General features: G+C 36.6%; 1 protein-coding gene across 3 annotated transcripts in view; it reads right to left on the reverse strand.

The window, feature by feature from the left end:
• Window positions 1–266: 266 nt before the first annotated feature.
• nsd1a (nuclear receptor binding SET domain protein 1a) overlaps window positions 267–15,729 on the reverse strand; it is a 152,406-nt gene continuing 136,943 nt past the window's right edge. For all 3 annotated transcript variants that reach the window (XM_052013553.1, XM_052013554.1, XM_052013555.1), the window contains exons 23-24: window positions 14,515–14,719; window positions 267–10,348 (exon numbers count right to left, since the gene is read on the reverse strand). In XM_052013553.1, coding sequence (XP_051869513.1) covers window positions 10,083–10,348; window positions 14,515–14,719 — 471 coding nt within the window. In that variant the 3' untranslated portion in view covers window positions 267–10,082. The remainder of the gene's footprint in view (window positions 10,349–14,514; window positions 14,720–15,729) is intronic.

The following is a 15,729-nucleotide window of genomic DNA, read 5'->3' on the forward strand; positions in this document are numbered from 1 at the left end:
CTGTTCACCAGAACCAGATAAAAACTATGTTATGTAGTGTATGTGAACTAAAATGAGAAGTGTGTGTCAGGATGGGAGGAGCATTTGGAAGAGATACTTTCAGGCAATTATAATATCAGGAAAAAAAGTAGCTCCGACAATAACTCTTGTAGTTTATACCTTAATTGTTAGTTCTAACAACAGTGTGAAACATTAAGTTGTGGAAAGGTATATAGCAAACAGCAACAAACTTCTGAAATTTCAGTAAATGTAATTTTTATTCTCTGACTGCATTTTCACCATGTACAAATACATAAGATCTACGTTATTTTGGTTGTTTCACAGGACAGCCTTGCTTATGAACAGTTATTTAACCACTGAACACATCCCTCACTATGGAACATGATTTGGTTTAATGTACTTCTGGTAGACATCAAAATGAAATTTTTTTTTAAAAAATGGCTTGCCACCAGAAACCTGTTGGCCTTTAAAACAGGCCTTAAAGGCAGATTGTAAAATTTGATTACAGAGCCATACAGTCACGATAAAGCAACAATAAAACGTATACTGAGCTTTGATTACTGTACAGCCAAAACAATAGTTAGAGCAAGTTGCGCAGACGATACAGTTCAAAAGACACTGCATTCCAACAGGCAGTAGTTGGGGTTATGAAATGACCTTTTTAGTCCACGATATCCAGCACATTAAGTCCAGTGTCATTTGTTTTTATAATCAATCAATGGGCTATTATAACAGCATAAGCTGTTGATTCATGGACAATGATAAATCTTAGTTCATTAAATAATGCCCTCTTATAATTACCTCAAGCCTCCTTCTATCCTAGTTCCTTATAATTCCAAGAGTGTAATGGAAGTGAATTAGACAATGCAGCCCCGTAAAGATAAAACTTTCCTTACGGGACAGTACTTTTTATATTAGTTTTCCATTACAGATGGCCAAAATAGTTCTAACAATCACAGTCAAGATGTTAAATCAAATGGTAATTTATATTTGAATTGGCTACCAATATTCCCAACCACTGATTTGAAAATCCTTTGATAATGTCTAAAGTTTCCATGGCATTATGCAATTCCTCTTCAATGGGGCTAAGAGTACCACAAGCGTGCTTCCTTGCTTGTATGCTTTTAACTAGTGCTTTAAAATCTTCAGACAGCAGCTACCAAGTAGGCACCTCTCAGAGTTGTCATGAGCAGCTGTTACATCAGATCTAGTCAAAGGCAGGAAATTTGGAAATTTCTTACATAAAATTGAAGAAATTTGCACATTACCGATTCCAGTAATACTGACCAGCTATTCCCAGTTATACAAATAACCCTGTTATAATAGTTAGTAAATACTTTAAAATATTTCAGCTTCCCATAGTCATTATTTTTCAAGTCATTGAATTATGTTACCTTTTGTAAGATAATCTGCACAGTGTATAACAGTGTATAATTTACAGTAAAACATTCATCTACCATTGGAAGTGTTGCAATTTATTCTTGTTTATAACTTTGAAAACACAAGGACATGTCTAAAGCTAAAACCACCTCCAATTCAAATCCACACAATGGTAGAATATCAACCAGATACAGGTTTTCTCCATTCCTTTCTCTTTGCTGCTGATGTTTGTTTAGATGAGAAACTATGGGTGCTACCTACTCTCTGATAACTTGTCCATTCTTAGAACAGACACCTGTGCATATATTCTTCATATATGTGTCCAAACATACATACATACACACACACACACACACACACACACAATACATATATAAACAAACATACATACTTTTTAGTATGAGAAGATGGACAATGATCAGGGTAAGGGCATTGGCTATTTCCCTTTCAAATCTAAATGTTCTAATTTTTAAAAGCACAGTGAAGTTTCAGCATTTAAAAAAAATCAATTAGGCAGAGTTTCTCTTTGAACAGCTGGGCAAAACATTCTACAATAGTTTGCATGTCAAATGAAAGCAAATATAAACTGCACTTAATTCACTGATAATTAACTAATGATACATTATGAATCAGTAAATGTCTATGATTTTATAAAAGATAACAATCCTATTCCAAAATATTGTCAAAATATCCATTAATGTGATTCGTTACTTTCTATATATTCAATCCAAAACCTGTTCAGGGACAGACAGAATCCATTGCCTTTTTGTTTCCCCCCCAATCCATATACTACACATTTTGTACTTTTGTGAATTACCTTAAAGGCAAAATATGAATTTCAACTGCAATCAAACTGGTGAAGCTCAAAATTTGGCTTTAGGTAGTTGACTAACTTAGGCATGTAGATATGCTCATAGAAGCTTCTTGACCAAATACAAATAGTTCAAACATTTTAAAGTTTCATGTTAGTAAAGAGCTGATAGGTCAGTTTCATGCTGAAGTTGCATCAATAACTGGAAATCAGCTGGCAGAGCTCAGGACATGAAACTCAATTTTCTGTTTTCATTTAATAAAGAGCAAGTAGGAGATGGCAATATATCTCTGGGTCAGTGGCTTGCACCATTGTGAAACTGGGCACAAGTCAAAAAAAAACACAGTACCAAAAATCCTGTTGACTAAATTAAAGCTGCCATTTAGTCCTTCACAACGTTGCAACACCATAGCAATGTGGATACTTCTGATGCAATATTTCTATTCAAAATCATTAGGTAAATACTTTAGATATAATAAAGTAATCCATACAATCTTTGACTTGTGGTACACATAAAGCACCAATAATAAACTAAGTATCAGACTTTTTGAAATAGAGTGTCCCACGTCTGTGCCATCTGAAAATCACAAACTAATTTGAAAAGCCTGTCTTCAACACTTAGTTTATTGCAACCTATAAAAGGTTGGCATCGCCAAGTTAAACTATTTGTTTATACAACAGAAAAACCATTCATGCGGGTTAGATTTTTGTTTCTCTCCATTACTCAAAGCATTACTGTAAACCATCTCACAATGTATGTTTTGTTCTCATGAAAGTAGGAACATTTTAATTTCTTTTACTGATGCAGCAGCATAGCATTTCATTAGAAGTGCCTTACTCTCAGACTAAAATAACAGGTGATTGAGTTTTATTTGTATGTGAACTAGGAATATCACATATATATTTCTATACCTCCAAATATCTAACATGCTTGCTTGGGGTAAAGGATAAATCTTTGTGGAACAAAAATAAGGATCTATTTTCAGATAGTTTTAATTACAATATATTTATCACATATCTTTGGATTCTACCAGCTATTACCAGAACATCTTACAGGAAGCCACAGTGACATCAAGGTCTGAACAGTAGTCTAATTTAAGAAACAGTTTGATGTTATTATGGGAAACGCATAGGGTTGGTATTCTGGAATGAAGAATTCAAATGAATCAATTGTTGTTAAAATGATCTTGTGAATTCTATTGGATCCTGATTAATGTGAATTTTACCTTCACAGTATAGACTTTAAATAAACTGCCAAAATAATATTGAGTCATAAATACATTGGATCTCTGTAAACTCTATAAACTAATATAATGATCCTTCTAATGGCTTCTTTAATAGATTCCAAAACCATATAGAACACTTTTTTCATAACTATATTCTGATTTATCATTCTTCCCCATAACTGCTTCAAGTATCTTTGTTATTTGGGAAATCATGATAAGCTGATTTACTGTAAATATAATTACCTGCGGCAATGTTATTAACTCTGCACCTCACCAGTCTACATCAGCATTTTGAAGATAAATTACAATAAGAGAAATCATTGTTCAATTCCTATTTTAAACCTGCTGGAACTCATTGAGCATACAACAGAAACAATTCATCTTTTGTTCAAAATTGAAAGAAAATTCTATCTTGTGAATCTTGTTTTATCTTGACCTTGGGAGCCATACGCAACTAATCATTAAGGTGCATTTCCAACTGAAATTGGCAGTGATGGTAACATCTTGATTTCTCATTTAATACTGAGAGAGAAAATGGAACAGGGAGGACCCAAATATGTTTTCCATTTGACAGTCATCTAGAAGCTCAAGCATTGACTCAAGGTACAATTGGTTCAGTGCACTGAAGGAAAAAGAATATATTTTATTTAAACAATGTTCTATTACAGGATTAGGAAGTCTCAACATACCTCCATTCCCTGAGTAAAGGATGCAGGATTCTCATTTCTAATTGTTTTTTTTTGCGGCTCCTGTTGTAAATGGCTGTGTGAGAATGTCAATTCAGAACAGAAATGGGGAGACTCCACTGAGATGCCCCGTCACATCACTTACAGCTATTGGAATGTCAAGACTAATAGTAAATAATAACGAAGGAACTGTCTCAAATGAGGATATTATAACACCTAGTCAGGAAGGAAAGTTGGAAATTTAAAGCTTTAAAAACAGGCAATAAATAAATAAGATCTACAGGATAGTGAACATGTGAAAGTTAGTGAATGGGACATCTCAACAAGAATGGTAATAAACTCCAAATAAAATAAAAAGCCAAATATTGCAGGTGCTAGAAATGCAAATTTAAAATAACACATTAGAACTATTCACTACCTCAGGCAGCATCTGTGGAGAAAGGAACGCAGAGTAAATATTTCTGCTTGAATACTTTCATCATTATTGATTTAAGGCTAACTCTAACTCAGTTCACAGGCAACTGTTCTGTATTTGCACAATGGTCATTCTCTACCAAGCAGTGAGTACAGGCAATCTTGTTAACCATCTTGTTACATCTAAGTCCTATCCCAATATCAATGTACACTCATTTTTCAGTAATCAAAATCTACAACCCTGAATAAAATTTACTTGCCCTAGTCCGAGGAAGTACACTTTAATTGCAGCATTCTAACTGTTACAATCAATGGACCCAGTGTAGACAAAAGGGTAAAATGTGTCATATGTAATTGTCATATTTGATGCATCTTTTTCACATTGTAAGCAAAAATAAGTGTTCTGCAGAACTATTAAAATCTGGGGTACACAAAGAAAAAATCCTCCTTGGTCTAAGCATCGTTTACACGAAGATGATGCACAAGTACATCTAATTTATATGTGAATATTTATTGTCATCTTCGACAAGTGTAGCAATGATGTTTTTAAGTTATGACATTATTTTAAAACCCCTGGTGTATGGATCCAGATTGCCTGTTTTGAATTAATGCAAATACCAATTGCTTATATTTGTCTTTTCTATATATGCTTTCTTTTAATACTTGCCTAAGAAATTCAAAGTAAAACACAGCCCACATATCCAACCTGGATGCTCAAAGCACATTATGATAACAGTTTTAGCATTCAGTCTTCAAGAAGGCCCAAAGAGATTTGATTCTGGACAGTATGTAAAATATTAATGTCTTCAAGATCAGGAGGTGATAAACTTAGATCATTTGAAGTCACAATTCCATAACAAAGGACCAAATGCTTTTCCACCATAATAGCATTAATATTGATATCAAATATGTTTCAAAATGAAAATGGGACTTCCAATGAATAAAGAATAATCACAGGTTTCCAACTGTTTCTCAGATGGCCAACATAACGAGAATCAAAGAAGAACTGTTCTTAATCCATTTAAATGTAGATTGATCTATTATGGTCACATTGTTCTATGGAATCTGTGACAGCAGGGTCAGATATAGGTTTTGCATTTCATGGGCATTCTCTGCTTAGTATTTGCTGTCACTGCTTTCTGTTTCAGTGTAGCTGTCTAGACCTCAGACAAAGAACTGTGCTAATTGCTAACATGAATAAAGCTATATGGTTAAAATAATGGCAATGCAAAATTATCAATGATACCAACCACCATACAGATATCCACTTGGATCTCTGAAGAGCAACTGCATTAGAACCAGGTGCAACAGTGTGTGCCAATCTTTTAACACCGAAATTCAAAACACCATGTCTCAAAGAAACTTGGGGTGAAGTCCAAGTATAAGCTTATTTTTTTTAATATATGTACTTCAATGTACTCATCATTCAGCATCCACAGCTGGTAAGGCAAACTTCCGAGGGAGTGACTGAGCACATTGAAAATGATGGGATAAATGGATTAGTTGATAACTATTCCGATCAGCATTCTTTCATGGCATGTTTGCTAATTGGAACATATCAAGAGATAATTATACTGCAGGTACTTTTCCTAAGTCAATGTATATAAAAGTCCTTTCTTTTGGCCTTTTTACAAGTTTTTATTCATCATTACATACTTGCTTTCTTCTTTACCCATCTCTAGTAGGTAATCTAGATACAAGTTAAGAAGCTAGACTCAGCAGGATATTCAACCAAAAGCAACAATAAACCTGACCCTACACACATGAATGCCCACTCGCAAAAACCATCTGAAAGAACTGTATGATAGCAATTAGGAATAGAAGCCTAGTAAAGGCTGCCATGAATAAGGTGCACTACTGTTCTCCCAGTTAAGATCAGTTGACTTGGCAAACAGGATAAGTTTTGATTCGGGGACCTTGTTTGCATGGCTCACTTTATTCAAATGAACTACAGCTCTCTCCCAGCTATCAAACATTTACTTTACAAACCTTTGCCTCAAAGGGTTTTAATTTAATTTAAATTTGTTGCTTAATAAAGGTTTAATTTGGTGCAATGAAGGGTGTCATGAAAACAGATCCATATGAACTAGTAACATTTAAGTCTCTTTGATCAGGTCAATGGAAAGCTTGTCAATAAAGCTATTTAAAACGGGGGGAAAAAAAACCTAGAACACTTACTCTGTCAATAATGGCCAGTCAATGCATGACTTGTATATTTCAGCTTGTCAAAACAAGCAGTTTGGTTTTATTTCATCCTTAATACCAGCTGCCATGGTGACTTACCATCATACATAGCAGCTAGTATCCCTAATTAAGGGTTTACTGTACCTCCCACTATAGGAGTTTTCATAAAGGGTTCTTTAGGAACCTAAACCCTTTGTTAACTAGTGGTAAGTAGCAATTTTATATGCAAACTATCTATTATAGGAGGAGTTGCACTGTGATTAAGATACTATCTATCTTCACAAATGTGGTTAGCTGCTTGATAGTTTCAATTTACACAAGGCCCATCGCTAGTTGTCAGTTACTTTATGGATTAAATCATGGAAATGCAGTTTCTTCAAAGAGGAATTAATAAGAAAAAGTGCTTTGCCCAAAGATTCAGTAGCTTGCTGTTGGCTGTGGATTCCAGATCAATGTGTGGTTGGCCCATTTGTAATTAAGTGAAAGTGACAACCAAGGCAGGAAATATAGAATAATACTTGACAGAAACTTTTTAAAGAACTGACCATTAGTTTCAATTTTGGAACTACTGTATAGTACATCTCCAACTTGAACTGCATACAAGATCTGGCACACTAAAATTTAATATAAATATTATTTTTCAATTAGTATCTTTAATGCAAGAGCATTTGGATATTATTTGGTGAGTACTTCCATTATTGCCCAATGCTAATTAATACATCCAAAGCAAATGTAGAAAAGTTACAGAGATGTCCTCTGGACAATATCAAACACTAGGGGCAAGCATTTCACTGGTAGAATATATAAGGCTTATTTTAGTTGGGTCACCATTCTTCCAGCCAAGACGATTCAATATAACATCCAACTGTCTTTGAGATATGCTCACTGGTGGAAAAAGTATGAATTACAATTACTGCTGCACTGAGGACTGAATGCTATGTTATTTCCTTGAGCTTTAATAAAAACCTGAACACGTATCAATCAATAAACAAGCCATTTTGCATTTGGACTAATTTAAGTACAATGGGAATCATTAATTATTGTTGTGTTCATCAGTAAGTGGGGCATTAGTGCTGAGGAATGTAACATTTACTGTTTTGGGGAACATGCACTGATGGTTTCCTGGTCAGGTACTGGATGATTAGTTGCAGAACAGCTGTTGCAATATCCAACAACATGCTGCAGTTCCAAACTCAGATTATTTATTTAACCACTATAACATTATTTTCAATCTGTCATCTTTTGGCCCCAAAGTAACAGACAACTTATGCTGATTAAGGGTAATATTGAGTAATAAGAGTATAAATTAAGAAAATTCAAGCTCAGTCCATGTTCAACTGGTAGAGAAGATTTTCATCCTTCAGACTAGAAAACAGTAGAACCTTACTTTCAATGGCATCTAATCCATTAGCCCATTAGTTAACTTTAATTCACAGGGTTAGCATGAACACTGACTTGTGGAATGGTTAAATCTCAGGAGGACTGCATCTCTCATGTCCAGAGACAATACCTGATGAATAAAAGTTCTGCTGGGGGAAATTAATGTAACAGCAATCATGCACACATTCCCTCACTCCTGAGAATCAGTCTCCTTGGGATTGCAGAAATCTTAGCATAAGATTTACACAATGCTGCAAAATACGAAAGACAATCAATTATTTTAAAAGGGCTTGTGTTTTACAATCAAAAGATCTAATTGCACAGCAATTTCAAGTGAAAAAGCATCACTAGTCAAAAGTTAGGATGGCATTCAAGTTCACTTAGGAAAGACTGCTCAACAAACAGAATGATTTTGATTTGCAATTGCTCTTAATACCCAATTTTTAAATACATATTTAGAGGGTAACTTTCCTTTTGTTAAAGGGATACTGGCAATTTTTCCTTGGTTTTGTGTCTTACTTCCAGGAGGTGAAGCATGTGAACAGAATGTAGCTCGATTTCCATAAAATTTGAACTTCCTCAAATATTGAATCATCTTAATCTAAATTTTTAAATAAAGCTGAAAAAATAAACAGGAATTAAATGTCACTATATCAAAGAAAACATAAAAACACTGATAGCGCTGTTGCTGTTAGGAGACTTTTGAACTCTTTAAAATGCTGACAGCAAAATTCTCCAGTTAAATGGCATCTGCCTTCACCATCAACTGGCTAGTTTGACTGAAGTGGGCTGAGATAACACATCTCAGTAAAATACACTAAATATTTAGTGTGAAACTGTCAAAGAAATAAATATCACCCTAGCAAATAGGTGATGCTATCTGATCACCAAGGCTGTGGTTTTTGTCAGCAAGTAGTAACTCAGCTAATCTTCCCACCAATACTTAAAAAAATAATTTTTGCTCTAATATTTATTTTGTAAATGTATGCTCATCTCAACGAGGACCAAACATACCCAGAAATTTTTCTTGTTTTGTTTTGTGTACATTGAGGTTTGGTATAGCCCAGGCTAAATTCAAAACAGTGTATCCAGCTTTATTGTTCCATCAGCAATAAGTTCCATTCAGTGAGCAATACGATCAAGAATTAGTGCTGGATTCAGAGTCAATTTAAACTTGGATCTTGATTGATATGCTCACCAATTCTGCATAAGTTGAAATAGATCTTTGTTTCCTGCATCTAAGCTAGTTTCATGACCATTTTCCAGAGTAGAGAGGACAGTGCTCCAAACCCTTGTTCTGTACAAGACATAGGGAACTTCATTCTTCCTAAATGAATTGAAATTGAACTTGGATTCTAGAAGTGAAATAAAAATGCCCCCTAACATGGTACCATCCACTTCCCAGGCAATCATCTTGAGTGACAGATAATGATATTCATTTATCAATTTAAATGAAGTTTTACTATTTTGCATTGTTGAACAAGTGCTAGGAGAAAACAGATTTAACCAATTAATTGAACTTACTAGTCCACAAGATGCATTGATTACAACACATGGCAACTACTCCTTTCAGTGATCACCTACTTCTAGGTATGGAACTAGATTGAGCATACAATGCCAAAAACATGCTAGATGAATTTACTGATCCTATGTTAAGTGAGCATTATACCACATCACATTAAAAAGCTACACATAACTAGGTTCACTGGGGTCAAAAATAACTGGCCTTGTTGGTTGTTTAACTGGAATTTTTGTATGACCTGAGCATGCCTGTTTTATGTCCCAGGTATAAATCCAAGTATAATTGTTCTGAGGATATTAGAAAGATGAGCATGTTGTTCAATTTTACATCTGTCCAAGTTCATTTAACTCAGTACAAGTAACCTATAGCTATTGGAATTATGCATCTTGCATCTGTCAACTAATTTGACTCCATCCATATGTGTACACAGGCACACATGCACACTCTTGCCAGAGGGACACCATAAATGGACACTCCATTCACCGAATATGCAGGGAATCTGATGACTGCAAGGTCTGTAATACATGGCTGTTAGGTGGTGGCATAATCTCTCTAACTTCTCCTGGTTCCAAAGGAACTGGGCCACATGGATCATGTTCATTACAGCTAAGTCGGCCATCTAGTTTGGAGATGAAGAGCGCTCCGTCCCTATGATCCGTGCAGAAAGAACTGGGGCACAGCTCACAGAAAGAGACTGCCTCTTTCCCACACACGTCACATTGATGCCATGGACATTCCCATTTACCTAATAACAAAACAACAGGAAAAGTGATCAGAAATTTTGTATAGGCAGGAATATTTCTCACCATAATGTGCACCAACAGTAATCATACAAAACCACTGGAAATTGCTTTGTTTCTCTCTTCCTCACAAAAAGATTCAAGGACAATCTGTAAAACTTGCCATAACAACGATAACCTAATTTAACTCACCAGCGGTCTTTGCGTGAAAAAAGATTAAGCCAAATCATGTGCTTCACTACATTATTCATTTTTTAAAAATGAAAAATCAACTGCTATATCCAAATTAAAATCGTGCCTCTGAGAAAACTGGATAGTAAGACTTATCAAGGATACTATTCAACTGCACTGTGCACCAAACAGGATTGGAAGTGAAAATTTAAATTGGCTAGCTCTTGGAGGGCCAAATTTGATCTACATAACAAGAAATCTGGGGTTGGTGGGGGGGAGGGGGGGGGAACAGAACTGAGATCTTAATTTAACATAATCAGAGAAGGAATTAAAATGTAGAATCAGTAAAAGCCACTGGACTAATGATGTCAGAGCACTTAAGAGTCTAGCGGCATGCAAAAGTTTGGGCACCCCTGGTCAAAATTTCTGTTACTGTGAATAGCTAAGCAAGTAAAAGATGACCTGATTTCCTAAAGGCATAAAGTTAAAGATGGCACATTTCTTTAGTATTTTAAACAAGATTACTTTTTTATTTCCATGTTTTACAGTTTCAAAATAACAAAAAAGGAAAAGGGCCCAAAGCAAAAGTTTGGGCACCCTGCGTGTTCAGTACTTAGTAACACCCCTTTGGCAAGTATCACAGCTTGTAAACGCTTTTTGTAGCCAGCTAAGAGTCTTTCAATTCTTGTTTGGGGAGTTTTCGCCCATTCTTCCTTGCAAAAGGCTTCTAGTTCTGTGAGATTCTTGGGCTGTTTTGCATGCACTGCTCTTTTGAGGTCTATCCACAGATTTTCGATGATGTTTAGGTCGGGGGACTGTGAGGGCTATGGCAAAACCTTCAGCTTGTGCCTCTTGAGGTAGTCCATTGTGGATTTTGAGGTGTGTTTAGGACCGTTATCCTGTTGCAGAAGCCATCCTCTTTTCATCTTCAGCTTTTTTACAGATGGTGTGATGTTTGCTTCCAGAATTTGCTGGTATTTAATTGAATTCATTCTTCCCTCCACCAGTGAAATGTTCCCCGTGCCACTGGCTGCAACACAAGCCCAAAGCATGATCGATCCACCCCCGTGCTTAACAGTTGGAGAGGTGTTCTTTTCATGAAATTCTGCAACGTTTTTTCTCCAAACATACCTTTGCTCATTGCGGCCAAAAAGTTCTATTTTAACTTCATCAGTCCACAGGACTTGTTTCCAAAGTGCATCAGGCTTGTTTAGATGTTCCTTTTCAAACTTAAGATGCTAAATTTTGTGGTGAGGATGCAGGAAAGGTTTTCTTCTGATGTCATATTTGTGCAGGTGTCGCTGCACAGTAGAACAGTGCACCACCACTCCAGAGTCTGCTAAATCTTCCTGAAGGTCTTTTGCAGTCAAACGGGGGTTTTGATTTGCCTTTCCAGCAATCCTATGAGCAGTTCTCTCAGTAAGTTTTCTTGGTCTTCCAGACCTCAACTTGACCGCCACCATTTCTGTTAACTGCTATTTCTTAGTTACATTTCGAATTGAGGAAACGGCTACCTGAAAACGCTTTGCTATCTTCTTATAGCCTTCTCCTGCTTTGTGGGCATCCTTTATTTTAATTTTCAGAGTGCTAGGCAGCTGCTTAGAGGAGCCCATGGCCGCTGATTGTTGGGACAAGGTTTGAGGAGTCAGGGTATTTATAAAGCTTTAAAATTTACATCACCTGGCCTTTCATAACGATGACTGTGAACAAGCCATAGCCCTAACAAGCTAATGAAGTTCTGAGACCTTGGTAAAAGTTATCTGAGAGCTCAAATCTCTTGGGGTGCCCAAACTTTTGCATGGTGCTCCTTTCCTTTTTTCACTCTAAAATTGTACAAAACAAAAATAATACACTAATCTTGCTTAAAATGTTGAAAAGAATGTTTCATCTTTAACTTTATGACTTTTGGAGATCAGTTCATCTTCTACTCACTTAACTATTCACAGTAACAGAAATTTTGACCAGGGTGCCCAAACTTATGCATGCCACTGTAAATGCAAACAATCTGATTAAAATCTTTATCAGTTATTAATGTTTTTTTCTTTCATTGCATTTACAATTAAATACAGTTAATTGCAGAGATTAAGCAGGTGTTGATGTGGTTCAATCTCTTGATATGGATCCAGGAGGATAAAGAAAGGCAAGGTTAAGCAAGGAAAAAGTGTGAAAATTAGAAGGTTAGTATTTCTATAGTAAAACATTTTGCTTAAATAATACAAACACAAATCCAGAATGTCAGAAGGTAAGAAAATCAGAAGGTGAGAAAGAGAAACTGACTGCCTAAAGTGAAAGTTGTAATTGACTGTCCAAAGGATGGCAACAGCATATCCTGGAAAATAGAGCAACATAAAGGCATTCATCAATTTATAAAAGGGTTGCTTTCCTGGAAAATACTTAAGCAAAAATCCTTCAATGGAGGAGGCTGGATGAAATCCATTGTGGGAACATTACTTTGCATGAGAGCGAGACATTTTTCAAATGGCTTTGCAAATCAGTGCCCTCTAAAGAGTCACTGGTGAAAATTGAGGGATCCCAATATTTAGAACAGCGAAGAGCACTCAACTTTCATGGGTAAGTGAATTTGGGCAATTATTTCCATCAGTTGAGGTAGATGCATTCGTGCAACGATGACAAGTAAGTAAGACTGACATTTATGGGGTTAGAAATAGGGACTGTCACAACAGGGGGATGAAATTCAGTAACCATTGAGACTTAGATGATCGATTTTTTGTGTCTAGAGCACCATTTCAGATTAGAGCAGGGAAGACAAGAAGCCAAATTGTTGCTGACTCTTCTTTTACATGGGACAAAATGGCTATAAGGATATTACAACAGAGTGACAACAAATAGCATTTCATCACTTGCAAAATTCTACCACACCTTTCAGACCTGCAAGAATACAGAAGCAGGTTTCATTGGAAAACCAAGGCCTGACTTGGCATCAAAGGGATGGACTCCATCTGGACCACTGTCAGGGAACCTGTGGCAACCTTATTCCTCCGGGTAGATGTCTTTCCATTGTTACTTTCATACACTCTCCTGCTTCACCAATGATGTTCCTAGCACCTACTCCACTCATCACCCTGTCCAATCATAACCACACCAACATTCAATCTGCTTGACCACCTCCATCCCTCTAACATAATCAGCTCTGATTTTCCTGTGCCTCTCTTATTCTGGATCTGCAATTCTGCCTGTATCTGATTCCTTTCTGACACACATTCTTTGCAATGACAGCGAAACTGACATTGTTCATCTTATCAGCAACAGCAACAATTGGGAGAGCGAGGGGCAATCTAAACTGGAGTTGGTTCCTTGCTCGTCCACCTTTGCAGGTATTTCATTCAAAAACAAGTAACTATTACTTGGTAATGGGCCCCAAGATCACTCACAGTGTGGCTAAGGAATAAGCACAAGGCTGGAATTGGAGGACTGCAAATGTGTCAGAGTGGTTACAGAGAATGGGTCAAGTTCACGGAAAGATTTGAACAGAATGAGACTTTCAAATTTAATTAAAAGTCATAAAGGGAAAGAACTTTCCACCATTAAAAACTGAAGTGTTTCAAAAGTACAGTATCTGATTACTTGGAAATTCTGATGGTCTGGCAACTGGCTCACCAGGTTTTATTTACAGTACCTCCTTTCCACTCATTGGGGCCCAGGCTCCTGGGCTCCCTTTAAGCTTACCTGGTTCACTGGAAAATTTATTATAACACTGTGTAACATCTAAAAAAGTGAATTCAAAGTGTGTTGGATATTAATAGAAATAACATCCACTAGTCTAGAAAATCTGCTTGTCTAAAGTGTGCCAGATTATTGGAGTTTTACTGCATTGGTATTTTATTTAACAATATCAACATTTGCCTTGTTGCTTTAAAACTGCAACTAACTTTCAATTAATTCTTTTCAATCCTATGACTATTAGTGGTGATATTACTTGACAGCCTTATTTTTCATCTTTCATCTCATGCAAATTGGAGGAATCAGTTGAGCCACTCACCAGCAGGGCGCTTGTTCAAGACCAGACAATCAGCATGGTACACCTTAGGACACCCAGGCTTCTTGCAGATGACTAGCTGCCCACCATCTCCACAACGGAAACATTCTTCCTCATGATCTCTCACTAATTCAGCCTGCTGCTTACGTTTTCTTGGAAGCATTTGCCTTTTCTTTACCTTCTTGTCATCTGTGGAGCTCTGTATATTCTATAGAGGCACCAGAAACCAAAACAACCATGGGCAAGTTATTAAAACATTGAGTCAGAAGAATTTTTCCCAGAAATTCATTAACTTCATTACATGAATAGTAATTATTGCTGTGGTGTTCTGACACTAAATCAAATTATTCCATTGGAATTAATAAGACTAAAGTCCTAATTCAACAGTCTAAGTGCATTTTTTGGGCAAATGTTTCATATGTGGGAAGTAATACAGGTCATGATACTTACTCTGAATTTCAAAAAGGGTATTCTCCACAGCAGCCCAACAGCAGCAAATAGGTACTACGGTTGCCATCATAAAGGAGAGCAGAAAGGAAGGGAGCAAATTCCCATTTTACTCATAACCACCATCTTTGTTCATAGAATATGTGCCAGAGGGTGGAGCTATGCACAAAGGATTCGAGGGCTACAATGATGTGTTGAACTCCAGGATTTACATAGAGCATTGCAGGCAAAATACCATGACCTCAACAATATGAGAGCTCCAGCACTTAAATCTACTCTTCAAAGGTACTGCCTCCAGCTCTCCTCATAGCCATCACCCCATCCACACCACCTGAGCACATCCACACAACCACGTATATGCAGAACTTCTCACTCGTAGCAAATCCAAATATGGAATTTTGTGAATTTAATAACGTCACGGATTGACTGCAATGACAGCGATGAATTGTTTCCTATGTATTTCAAGCAAAGGTTTTTAGTAAACACAGATCCAATGTGATAAGAAAGGGCCTTTTATGCCTGGCGACTCATGGCTGGAGGGGAAGGTCTTCTTCCTCAGTCAATGGGCAACACAGGTGAAAGGCGAGGCCAATAGAGGACACTGCAAATCTCCACAGGAAGCATATGTTTATGTTACCTCTTCATCAATCTATCCCATATGAAGTCTTTGTTTACTCTTGACATGCACTTTCACTATTGGATTCCCTCAGGAGTACCAGGTATGCACCTTTTTAATATGTTTCCCTTCACTGCAAGAGATCATCTCAATCT

Source organism: Pristis pectinata, chromosome 4, assembly GCF_009764475.1.
Source record: "Pristis pectinata isolate sPriPec2 chromosome 4, sPriPec2.1.pri, whole genome shotgun sequence".
Classification (NCBI taxonomy): Eukaryota; Metazoa; Chordata; class Chondrichthyes; order Rhinopristiformes; family Pristidae; genus Pristis; species Pristis pectinata.